Source organism: Urtica dioica, chromosome 2 (genome assembly GCF_054948205.1).
Source record: "Urtica dioica subsp. dioica isolate 48M chromosome 2, U.dioica_male_clone48M_v1_H2, whole genome shotgun sequence".
Lineage (NCBI taxonomy): Eukaryota > Viridiplantae > Streptophyta > Magnoliopsida > Rosales > Urticaceae > Urtica > Urtica dioica.
The window spans coordinates 49,452,351-49,464,719 of record NC_142757.1 but is presented as its reverse complement, the minus strand read 5'-3'; the positions used below and the strand labels follow the sequence as shown (position 1 = coordinate 49,464,719).

General features: G+C 33.4%; 1 protein-coding gene across 1 annotated transcript; it reads right to left on the bottom strand.

The window, feature by feature from the left end:
* Positions 1–4,569: 4,569 nt before the first annotated feature.
* Positions 4,570–8,294, bottom strand: LOC149405265 (Lung seven transmembrane receptor family protein). Its single transcript, XM_089607010.1, has 5 exons — positions 7,962–8,294; positions 6,623–7,556; positions 6,345–6,440; positions 6,017–6,153; positions 4,570–4,922 (listed from the first exon to the last, which is right to left on the bottom strand). Exons 1-5 carry the CDS (start codon positions 8,204–8,206, stop codon positions 4,778–4,780), a joined length of 1,557 nt encoding a protein of 518 aa, XP_089463136.1. The 5' UTR covers positions 8,207–8,294; the 3' UTR covers positions 4,570–4,777.
* Between the last annotated feature and the right edge of the window lie 4,075 nt (positions 8,295–12,369).

The following is a 12,369-nucleotide window of genomic DNA, read 5'->3' as shown; positions in this document are numbered from 1 at the left end:
AATAATTTTCTTGGTATTCTAAGATCTAGTTATGAAGTAAAGTAAAATTTGATTTCCTCAAATGAGCGAAAAGGACCACAAATAAAGCAAGTGGCTATAATATTATTAAGCCCTTGCATGACTAACTTAATTTATATCTAGTTAAAAGGTATATCACTATATCCTATCATTGATTCATTAGTATCACCAAACCATGTGTTGACGCCTTTTTCTGCCTTCCTCTATTCAACGAATCTTTTTAAAAATAAATCATAGTGATTTTGGCATTATTATTACTAAATCAATATGACATTTCACCAAAAGTTTTTTTGATCCCCATGAGTCAGACAATACTATGTTATTTCATCTAAAATTTGCAATTCAACATTTAAATAAGCTATACAAAAACTGTAATACTCCTCACAATATCGTGACCAATCGATCACGAAATAAAATTTCGTGAACAATTTTAAAATTTGTGATAGATTCACGAACGATATTTTTGTAAGAAAATAATTATCTCTCATGATTTTAGGAATAGATCTCTCAAATTTTAATTTTTTTTTATTGATTTTGGTAAAGTGATATGTGCGTTTTATATGTACAAATCGTTCGTTCTCGGGATTGAATCGAAGTGATTCCTTAGGTGTTTTTGATATTTTATGTAGTTTTCTTTGTTCTTACATGTATTCCATGAGCTAAAAGTGTATTGAGAGCAATGGACCAATTTTGGGATGATTTGAAGAGTTTTAGGACGAGCTAGAGCTAATCAAGAAATATGGTCTTTTTCTACATGATTAAAGATTTTGAAGTGACGATTTTGGATGGATTAATTCCACCATTTGATAGAGCTTTTTTAGCTTTCCAACGCATGTTTATTTGCGAAAATCGAACATCGGAGCAAGAAGTCACGACCGATTCAAAATCACTATCCAGTTTCTGTTAGGAATTCTTGCCCACGAGAGATAATAAATAAATTATTACTAAATAGAATAATAGTTTACTTTATTAGCATCATATGATTATTGGGTTGAGGTCTGAGCATCAGAATCAATAGCAACTATCATCCATAGTCTTCGTATTAAACTGAGTCACGTGATGGACACTTGAGTTCGGGCGGTGTTGCTAAAACATTGTCGATGACTGATACATACCTCTGGATAGCTTTACATGACCTTGTACAAGCATTTGATAAGAGTGTGATCTCCAACACTCGAATTGAAGTTTATGCCATAATATACATATACACATACGTGTTTATCTGACGTACATATCCGAATGGTCAATGTTGATGCTTGACTATCTTAATTTTTGCCAAAAGTTTTCCTTTTGAATTTAAAAGAAAACAAATAAAGAATAGGACAGTGTAGCAAAATAGCCCAAATGAAACTATGAAATTTGTTTTTAGTCTATGTTTCACAACTTTTAGGGAAATAACCAACAGATTTATGTGGCAATAATTAAGGTCAGATTTGCCCTTATTTATTAACAAATTCATCATTTTCTCTCTCCTATTTTTTTCCTACACTTTTTTTTTACATAAAAACTTCAAAAAACCATATCTATCTCATATGAACTCGAAATTGAGTGATTCCAAATCCTAAGGATTCGTGACGCCGAGATCTTCAAAAATAGATCCATTTTGTTTATTGAAAAATCATGTTTAATACCATAGATGTAGAAAAATCGCATTACTACCTTAAATATGGAAATAACTGAATTTTTTTGAAATTATAAAAAAAAATAAATAGAAACGTAAATATGATGCATTAAACTTAATTTTTCATCAAACACAATGGGTCTATTTTTGAAGATCTCGACGCCACGAATTTGTAGGATCTGAAATCACTCAATTTCGAGTTCGTATGAAAAAGATACAAATTTTTGAAGTTTTGATACAAAAAAAAAATATTTGAAAAAAAATAGGAGAGAGAAAGTGACGAATTTGTTAATAAATAATGGGAAATCAGACCTTAATTATTACCACATAAGCCATTTGGCTGTATCACTAAAAATTGTCAAACATAGGTTAGATCCAAAATCACATGTTTAAAATGGCCTGATTAGTTACAAATATCTAAAGAATATGCGTTTATGTGGCCCCACGACAATAATCAATAGCAAGTTGTGAATTTTAATAGATTTAAATTCTAATGAAGATATAATAGATGAGAAAATGACAATTATACAGATGTTCTCAAGTGATTTTATTTCATTTAAATATATTCACAAATACATGCACTTGGGAACCCGTGATTTATTGTCCCAAGCTCATTGATTTAAATGCATGTTTAACTTTATAAAAATAAAATACACAGACAATAATGAAGAAAAACAACTTATTGAATTACGAAAATTCTCTTTAAAAAAAGGCACTGAAAATCAAAAGCGTGATATAAAAGGACCAGTTTTACCCAAAAAAAAAAAAAAAGTTGCATCTAAAATTTATATATCATGTCATTTTTTGGTATTCATACTATGTCATTGTAATAAAATTAAGGGAATTTTTTGTCACCAAACTATGGTATTCATTGTCATACATTAATGATATATGTTGGACATCGGCAAAAGTCGATTGGACATGATATATATCGTTATGCCACATGTATGATAAGTGCTAATCAACGTTAAAAAATATCATTGTTTTGGATGATATATATATAAACAAATTTCAATGCCACGTAATGATGATAGCAACTCTCAACTAGGGATGACAATTCCCTATTCATATTATTACCGTGTGTCGTGTTAATCATGTTTTAAAAAATAAAAAAATTAGATAAATAGTAAACTAAAACATTTGAAATTGTTATATAACCAACGTTTTTGTAAATAATCATAAAAATGACGCAGCTTAATAAATAGAAGTGGATATTTACCTAAGATTTACGTATGTAAATATATGAAAGTAGCTATATATCTAAAAATTACGAAACGTTGACTATTTATCAATGTCAAACTATAAATGTGACTATTTACCTAATGAACCTTTTAAAAAATCATTATTAAAATCAAATTCGACTATTTATTAATCGTGTTTGGAGTCTAAATCCAAATCCAACAGTTTATGTTTTTTTTTACAGATCCATATTAGTTTAAATCAAACAATTTAATAATCTTATTAAATGATTTATTTAATCGTCTTTAGACATTCGGACTCAATTTATTGTGATTAAATAATCAAAAATATAATAATCATAAGAGAAAAAAAAATATTCTTAACAAACCTAATACACCAAGTAAATACATATACATACACCAAGCAAATACATAGTACTCAAAATGGGGTCACTAGAACAGAGAGCAAATACATACACACATATATCAAGTAAATACATGCATGAGAAGGGAAAAAAAAAAGATGATACACTGTACGAAAGATTAATTTATGATATCAACATTGATTTAAAATAATAAAAAAAAGATTTATATTTTAATGATAAATATGGTTGAGATTTATATTTTAATGATAAATATGGTTGATATATCAACATTGATTTTAATTGTTTTGTCCTAGTCGTGTCGTTTTGACCTATTATTTAATCGTGTTAACGTGTTCGATCCAATTAACAATCGACTCATTTATTGAGATCTAAATTCTCTTTAAATCGTGTCGTAATCGTTTTATATTTCGGGTCCGGAACAAATGGCCATCCCTACTTTCAACTATATTGAAAAGGGGAAAAAAGAAAAAATGCTTCCCAAAGTAAGAGAGATTGTCTAATTTGGTCATTGCTTACCTTCTTATATTTCAATAACTTTTTTTAAAACGTATATTTCAAGAACTTAATGTTTATAAGATTAATTATTGTAATTTTTACATGTAACTAAGAAGGGACAGTCAATAACCATTCTAGGGGACTAATGACCTATTTTTAATATTTTTTTAGACTACTAATGCATATATTTAAGAACAAGAAAAAAAAATACAAACCAGTAGCTTTAGAGGGGGAAAACTGAAAAACAAACTAAAATTGCCGAGTAATATATACAAATTTCAAAGGATTAGCCCAGGCCGGCAAAAACACAAATAGTTTTACTAAACCGTTGAGATAAAAGCTCATCCAAAAGTGCATATTAAATTATTCTCCATTGTTCTTGATTTATGTCAAGAAAGTGGATCCCAAAGTGGTGCACATATTCTGTCTGCTATACTGTCAATATCACAATATGGGCATAAATGCTCTCTCTTTTTCTTTTCGTATTTCAATTATTTAATAAAAAAATTAGAAAAATAGCCAACTTAAACTTTTGATTTTGGTAAATATTAGGTAAATAGCCATAAATGATTACGTGACTTAATATGACAGTGGCTATTTACTTAATATTTACGTTTGTAAATATATAAAAATAGCTATTTACTTAATATTTACCAAACCTTGACTATTTAGCAATTCTCAACGTTTAAGTTGGCTATTTTGCTAAATTACCCTTATTTAATTCTTTATGACACATAATTTACATATTGTGATCATTGTTGAGTTGCCTAACCCGAGAAATCAGTAACTGATCCACTTTTACTTTCTTTACTTCTTGTTTTTATGTTAAATGTTGATCTTAAACTATCAGAGAATCACAAACCCAATCACATGAAGATCAATGAAACATAACTTTCCCCAGAAACCGAGTTTCGATTATCTCTTCTTTGTTCTCGACAATTATATGGTTAATTGAGAGTGTCTGTCACTTTCCTGGTCTTATATTCTGCTACCACCTAAAGATATTCCGTATACAACGGGGTTTGTATGTTAAAAATTTACAAGGATTGTATCACAAGGTACTCCTACAGTGAAAATACCTATTCTCGCTTATCTTCTTCGGCTAGTGCTTCTCCGATAACATTTTGAAAATCTCTCTTGTCGACACTGACATTGATTGCACCGCTTGTCAATGAGACTCCCTCCTCGTCGAGTTCATTGCCCGTCTCCTCGGAGTATGCGTATCTGTAGTCCATCAAACTCGTATACATTAAAACTCGGAAGTGACTGTCAAACGAAAAAGGCACACCAGACACAAGAAAATCTGTATCTATAACACAAATTTTAGGGAACCCCACTTGTAGCATCGACTAATAAGTATCTGCAGAAACTAACTTCACCATTGCTCTTAACATGCCACAGGAAATATATATAACCGGAGAAGAATTCAACCCAAATCATAATCGTACCGTAAAGCTAACAGATGTTGGAAAACAAGCTATAAAAACTCATATAGAGCTGTTCATGAGCAACTTTACTTGACATTAACTCCAGACATGTATTTTCGCTGGCAACGCTTGAAATCATATAACTTAGGTCAATTACTTGTAGCATTAAAGTATTTGTAGCTGTACTATCCAAGACATTAATATGTAATGAAAAGTAATACAAAATAGCCGTTTAAAACTGATTGATTTGCAATAGCCAAAGCTTCAAGTTTTCAGCAAAATAGCCAAAGTCACGTTGTCAAAAAAAATTTTGACGGTCTTTAAAAATTTTGACGATTTATATAAGCAATTTATCACTTTCAAAAAACTTAATCACAGGGTCAAAAAATTTTATTGAAACCCAATACTAGCACATTTTGGTTGCTCCACTAATTTTAGACACACCTGGACTACTTTGCCAATCCAATATTTTCAATTGGGTGTTTAGCGTGAAATAAGACCCTTAAAATAAACAGCCATTTTGGAATTGCATCAATAAACAAACAAAATCACTCTTTGGATTAGTTTTAACTCTTGAACGACAGGGATTTATTTCAGGAAACCATTTTGGACTTAAAATAAACCAGCCATTTTGGACTACAAAGATGATAAAAATAAAAAATAAAAATATCTCTGGTTTGGTTTTTAAGCATACATATCTAGGGCCAGCACTTAAGCTAGCGAAAGTTTTCAGGAAGCCAAGTTTTTATAGGGAATAATTTTAAAAATTAAAATAAATAAATCAGTTTACTCGCTTAATATGGAAAAGAAGAACAGTAACAAAACATCAACGGTAAAACCGAAACCTGGTACAAAGCAATAAACAAGATGGAAGCAATCTTAAAGGTATACCTTGCTGGGTTACGAGAAGGAGCCCAAAGGACACAGATCACTGACAAAAGGAAATATGCAAGTAGAGTCCAGAAAGCTGGAATGATCCATGCGATTTGCCAAAGCTCACTCAACGGGTCCGTTGCATTGAAGTACAACTACGAAAACACAAGCAAAAGAGCAGGATTCAGTTTCAAGCAGCTCGAAGAAAATGACTCAAACATCATAAATCTCTCTCTCTCTCTCTCTCTCTCTCTCTCTCGAACTGAAACAACATTATACCTCAAATCCAATCTCTCTCTCTCTCTCTCTCTCTCTCTCTCTCTCTCTCACTGAAACAATATAATACCTCAAATCCAATCCAAGCTATTGAGAGCAGCACTGCTACAGCAAGGGTGTTTGTAAATTTACGGTAGAGCTCTAATTTAACAGCGTTTCTCCTCGTCTGCATTAACAAATAGAAAGGGAGAGAAGTAAATCGGTAAGTACGAGTTGTCTTCGGTAATTTAGAATTTCTTAAAAAAAAAAAAAAAGAGAGAGACTTTTCAATCTTGTTGTGAACATGCAAATGACTCAGCCTTCACCTGCTGGTAGTTATGAGATAAATTGCACGTATATTATATTTACCTGAAGTTTCTCCAATGTAATTGATAGTGACGAGAAAATCCAGAGAATAAACCACGAATCCAAAAATGCCACCGGAAGGACCAAGAATAACCTAGTTTTCTTGGAAAAATCATTTATATTCCCCAAGTGCTCAACGAGCTCAAGAGCCTCTGACGCCACAAAGTATATCGCGCCAAGAACAAGGACTTTCGAAGTTATACCGCCAAGCGTGGGCTTCACAACACCATATCCCATGGAAACAACCAAAAGAAGAAGACGAGACAGAGTCTTCTTCACCGAGCTAAACGTCACGGCCCACAATGTAATGCCCATCGGTCTAGCTCCCGTCGAATTGAAATTGGCGTATTCAAAGTACCACACGGCCATTTCGCACATGCCAAGAGCAATAACTGCAGTGATATGGTAGTGCAGCTGTATAATGTCCTTCCAGAACCGAACGAACCGAAGAAACCAGACAAGGCCAAGTACAAGATAAGCCAAAGACATAAAACCGTGGAACGTCATCAAATGAGACATTTTCCCGGGAAGATAACCATCTGGGTTCCTCCACACGGTTGTTCCCTTAATTACTGTGCCCTTAAGCGTCGGATCGCAATACATAAAGTAAAGGTAGTACATCCCAGTTTTATTAATTTCAACCATTTGATTAACCATCTTCGCTTCTGGCTCTATCCCCATGAAGAAGATCTGGATACGCTTGGGCCACTCGGGATCACCTTCGTTTTTACGGATAATAACCTCGCCTATTTTGCAGAACCCGGCGCTCGCGAGCGTCTCGTTGCAGCAGATCGTGTTGGACTTCAGGAACGAACCACCGATTCTGTCTCGGTCTTTGACCTCGAGTATGATCGCCTCGACCAACCCGGTGTTCTGTTGCATGGGGTGCAGTGTTTTCGTGGACTCTTTTGGCCTCACGAAAGTTACCGTCTCGAACCTGAAATTTCCTACTTGTTGTGAGAGTGAGACCCACTGTCCGAATCCGATTTTAAAAAAACACATACAAAAAGAGAGAAAAATAATATGCATTTGGTGTTTAGGTTTTCCTTTTTTCCTCGACTAAAATCTTCATAAGCTAATGAATGAAAACCTGGTTGAGAATCAGCTCATACACACTTTCCAACAATTTTCTCTGTACACAACTTCCCTATACGAGCTCAGTTTTGATCATAAACAGAATCCACGCGAACAACAATGTGATCACTAAAGTACTTCAAATAAACAACTAAATTCAGATGAAAACTAATTGAATTCCATTCCAAAAAAAAACGATCTCTCCAAACACGAGCAACGAATTTAGAGAAGCGTTCTAGACTGGAATCAAAGCGCTCGAAGCTCTAACCTGATGAAAGATTTCCCCTTGTGAGAGTTCGGAAGCCGATCGGGGACAACCTTGGAAGCGTAGAGGCCTTCGCTACCGCCATGGAAGAAGAAGGCATTTGACTTGGGTATAAAGGTTTCGCTTCTGTACTCGTGAATCGAAGCTTCGGAAATGGCCAGCCAAAACCAGAAGAGATTGAGAAACCAGAACCCTAATTTCATTTCTTTGCTCGGCAATAACACTCCTTTCTTTGACATTTCTCTCATTAACTATCTTCTTTTTTATGGACTCTCTCTATAACCCATTAATGACCGAATGAAAATGTGTCTGTGAGAGAGAGAGAGAGAGAGAGAGAGAGAGTGATATTTTCTCGTTCTTTTTTAAAGTCAATTTCAGTACCACCAAGCGATGAAGCGTTAGTTAGCATTGCAAAAGACGTGGTAAAATGTAATTTGTTATTGGAAGTTCTATAGTTGAGAATGTTACCAAACAAAATGAGAATAATGAGTGGTTAACGTTGACACCAAATTTAAAACCGAAATGATATTCGTAATCGGTGTAGTCGGATCGGTGTATGAAAAAAATAGTTAAATAAGTGAGACTCGCAACTTATTTAAAATAGAGCGATAATCCGCTCGGCATCACACAAATATCACTGTAATACTATAAATCACAAATTTACCACTAAAAACATATGTTAAACTATAAATTTACTACTAATACAAAAAATAACACTATTATTATTTTATTATTTTACTCATAAATCCTATATATTCATCACAATTCTAATGTTTTTATAAGTAATACATTAAATACTATTAACAAAAAATTAGGAAAATAGTTGTTGATGTTGGACTTCGTCCTCCATTAATACGAATTTATTTGGGCCCAAATCGATCAGTTTGGTCCAAGCCCATAGATTGATCTCGAGTCCCAGCCCACGACACATAGTGGGCTACGCCATTTTCGGCTTTGTTCTCCGGCTCAGCTATTCAACTTAGCTCTCCGGCTCAACTCTCCGGCTCAGCTCATCTCTTCAGCTCAGCTCTTCAGCTCAGCTCTTCAGCTTAGCCCTCCGTCTCAGCTCGTTAGTTCAACTCGTCAGCTTAGCTCTCCAGCTCAACTCGTTAGCTCAGCTCATTAGGCGATCAGCTCATCAGAGGACTGTTTCAAAGAATTCATAGAATCTCAGAGATCGAGGACCAATCAACCACTACTCTCAACCACTTCATCAATTTCGGATCGTGCCATATACATGTCACGAGTTGAGAGGGGAGGACCTATTCAATAACGACGTGCCCCCAAAATCAGCGGAGCTCACCAACTTCTCATGAGGTCTGTAAATAGAGACCTCCATTTGACGATTAGTGGAGATGAGAGAATTTTACCTGCCATTTTCTTTAAGCTCTCTATTTATTTTCTCCTATGTTCTTCATAATTCTTTTTTCTTATTGAAAATTCCTTATTTAATATTTAATAAAAAGGCTCCGAGCCATTCTTTTATTCTATAATCAGCCTTTACTTATTTCAATAATATAACAAAGGAAAATTGATCTCGTAACGGAAGTTTGAGGCCCATTTATAAATTTAAATCGACCATTTTTTATCCCGAATTGTCGAGACTGTTTTGAGGCGAATTTTCGATTCAAGAATAGCCAATTTAAACGTTTGACATTGCTAAATAACCAACATTTGGTAAATATTAGGTAAAAGCCAGTTTCAGATGTAAATCTTAGGTAAATAGCCAACGTTTGATATATGAAAGTGGTTATTTGCCTAAGATTTATGTCTGAAAGTAGCTATTTACCTAAGATTTACCAAACGTTGACTATTTAGCAATGTCAAACATTTAAATTGTTAATTTTTCTAATGGACCCTATTATTAATTGATGATATATAAATATAATATATTAGATATTATTCACATTAACTTATGTGTCGTTCAAATACTTAGCATGATACTTTTTTAGGTAACCCCGCGAGAACAATGTACCACGCGGTACGGGATACTCCGAACGTTAGTCAAATACTACGGTACATCTTGTGGCGCGGTTGCGGTATGAGGTATTTCAACCTTTGGTTGACATTGTTAACATTAAAAAAAACGATGTGGTTTGACAGCTTGAGGTCGCATGTAAGTTAGAGTGTGGGACTCATCTAATTACTCAAATCAAGTAAAAGATCTTTCGGTTTAAATTTTAAAGAAATATTAGAGAAGACGATGCCCCGCACAGTGCCAAGCTCCCTCCTAGCGCAGGACCTCGTGGAGGCTATTCCTCGTGTGTTGTGTCAAGATTGCATAAGACTTGTCCCCGTCTGAATTGATTTCAGTTTTTTAGGGCCTCAACGTCAGGATTTCTCGCTCAGGTGATGTTTTTTTTTTTCTTTTTTACTATCATTTTCTTAAGTATGAATTTATTTCTTTGAAAACTCTAGACTTCGAACTATTTACTTAAAAATACATTAAGATAAATAAATTGTGGACACTACACGGCAGGTACCGTACTCTTCAGTACTGTGTTGCGCAATGTACCAATTTCTTATTTATGTTTTTAGCTCTAGTATTTTTTTTTTCATATGAACTTTCTCTCCATACTTATTCTAAATTTTATTTTTCTAGGATTAGCAATAAATCCTTTGCAAGAAACAATACTAACATACCCCGATAATAGTTACGTTTATTTTTCAGTCTAATAATTATTTGTATGTTTATCATTTATAAAATGTAAAATTGACACTTTAAATAAGAAAGAGAGGAAAGAGAAAATATTTTACTTACTTTTGTATGATGATTTCATGAGCTTGTGTGAGGAAAAGATGAAAATGTTTTCTCTCCTTTTCTATATCTCTCAACGAAAGATGATGGGTTTTCGAAGGGAGAAAGAAGTTATGAAGAGTGATTTATTATTTTTAAGAAATAGGATTTGTTTCGGACTAACAACAATATTTTAATTTGTTTTGTTTTATTATTATTATTGTATCATTTAATTCTAAAAATCCAAAATTTTGATGTTCATTCAAACTAATTAATTGTGTATCGATATTTTGTATAACTTTTGCTCCTACCCTTCTATTTTTAGCTCAACATATATACTTTGAAATGGGAGTAATTTTTACGGGCAACTAAAAAAAGAATAAGTTCAGCCTAAATCCAACAAAAACGTCTCAAACTCCGTTTATTTACAATCTAGCCAAAGAGGCAAAGCTCAATTCTCACAGCTCAGCCACCTTGAATCATTAAAGAAGAGTCAACATTCGACAATTAATTTGCTGAATAAATAATTATTTAACTAGTTTACATATGATATTTCTTACATTTCCTTTAATACGCATTTAATACGGTGTTATTCACAAGCCGATCAAATTTTCAATACGAATTTTCGAAGTTAATACACGTGTATATATTTAGAATTTTAAAAAAAATCTATATTTGGCAAATTTGGTTATTGAGCGTATATTTCTTTCTAATTTTTTGTTAATCTCTGCTGCTTTGTTAATTTCCGTTTATTTTACGCACGATAAACTTCGGCTTGCTGAAACGTTGGCTAGTATTTGGTTTCTATGATTTATGTTACATAAGAGTATTTTCGATATTTTCTAACCGTTTATTTCTGTAAATGGCTAGATTACAAAATTTACCAAACGTTGGCTACATCCTTAAAACCATGTTTGAAATTGGCTACGTTGCTAGATTACCCTAAATAAAATGACAAAATGTGATAACCCATTTCGATTCAACGCACCTACTCTGGAGGGCAATGTGGCCAATGGAAAGGAAATTCGCTATATAAAAAGTAGTAAATGTACAACAATGGACTTATATGAGCAATCCATGCATCAATGCCATTTTCCTAACACTGGCCGTGAATTTCAACTTAGGCTCCTCGTGAATTTGAGCTCCCCTCACTTCCACTCTCAAACATTCTCCCGTGTGTTTGGTAGATCTCAATATCAACGCACGTGAACAAGCAACCACGCAATTACAGAACCCACAACAATTCTCTCACACTCAATGGATAAGTGTTTCGAGAATTACACCACAAATATCACACATTCAGTTTTCCAGTCTGTCGATCGTGCACGTCTAGAAACCCTAAAAATGTGAATGAATGTCTCAAAACTACTAACATAGAAGCGTTTGGCTTTTATAGTAGTCAACACTTGTAGAAGTCGATCTAAGGTTTTCTTATCCATACACGCGAAAAGAACCAAAATAGAAAGTCTTTGGCGAATCATTCTGACAATTAGGGAAACTTGCTAAAAATATAATTCTGCACAAGCAAATATGTCTCAACATATCCTAGAGTACGTTGCCAGACATCTTGCCAAATAAACTTATAGTTAAAAAAAAAAAAAAAAAAACATGTATAACAACAAATTGATTTCATTTTTAGCTATTTTCAAACGCCAACAATGATATTTACGGCTT

Bases quoted from the DNA above. Each gene is read 5' to 3' on its own strand.
- LOC149405265 (XM_089607010.1), bottom strand. From the start codon at position 8,206: ATGAGAGAAATGTCAAAGAAAGGAGTGTTATTGCCGAGCAAAGAAATG. The intron at 6,154-6,344 runs GTATTATATTGT...GTGTTTTCGTAG, and splicing joins TAGCTTGGATTGGATTTGAG to TTGTACTTCAATGCAACGGA. The intron at 4,923-6,016 runs GTATACCTTTAA...GATGGACTACAG, and splicing joins CCTTCTCGTAACCCAGCAAG to ATACGCATACTCCGAGGAGA.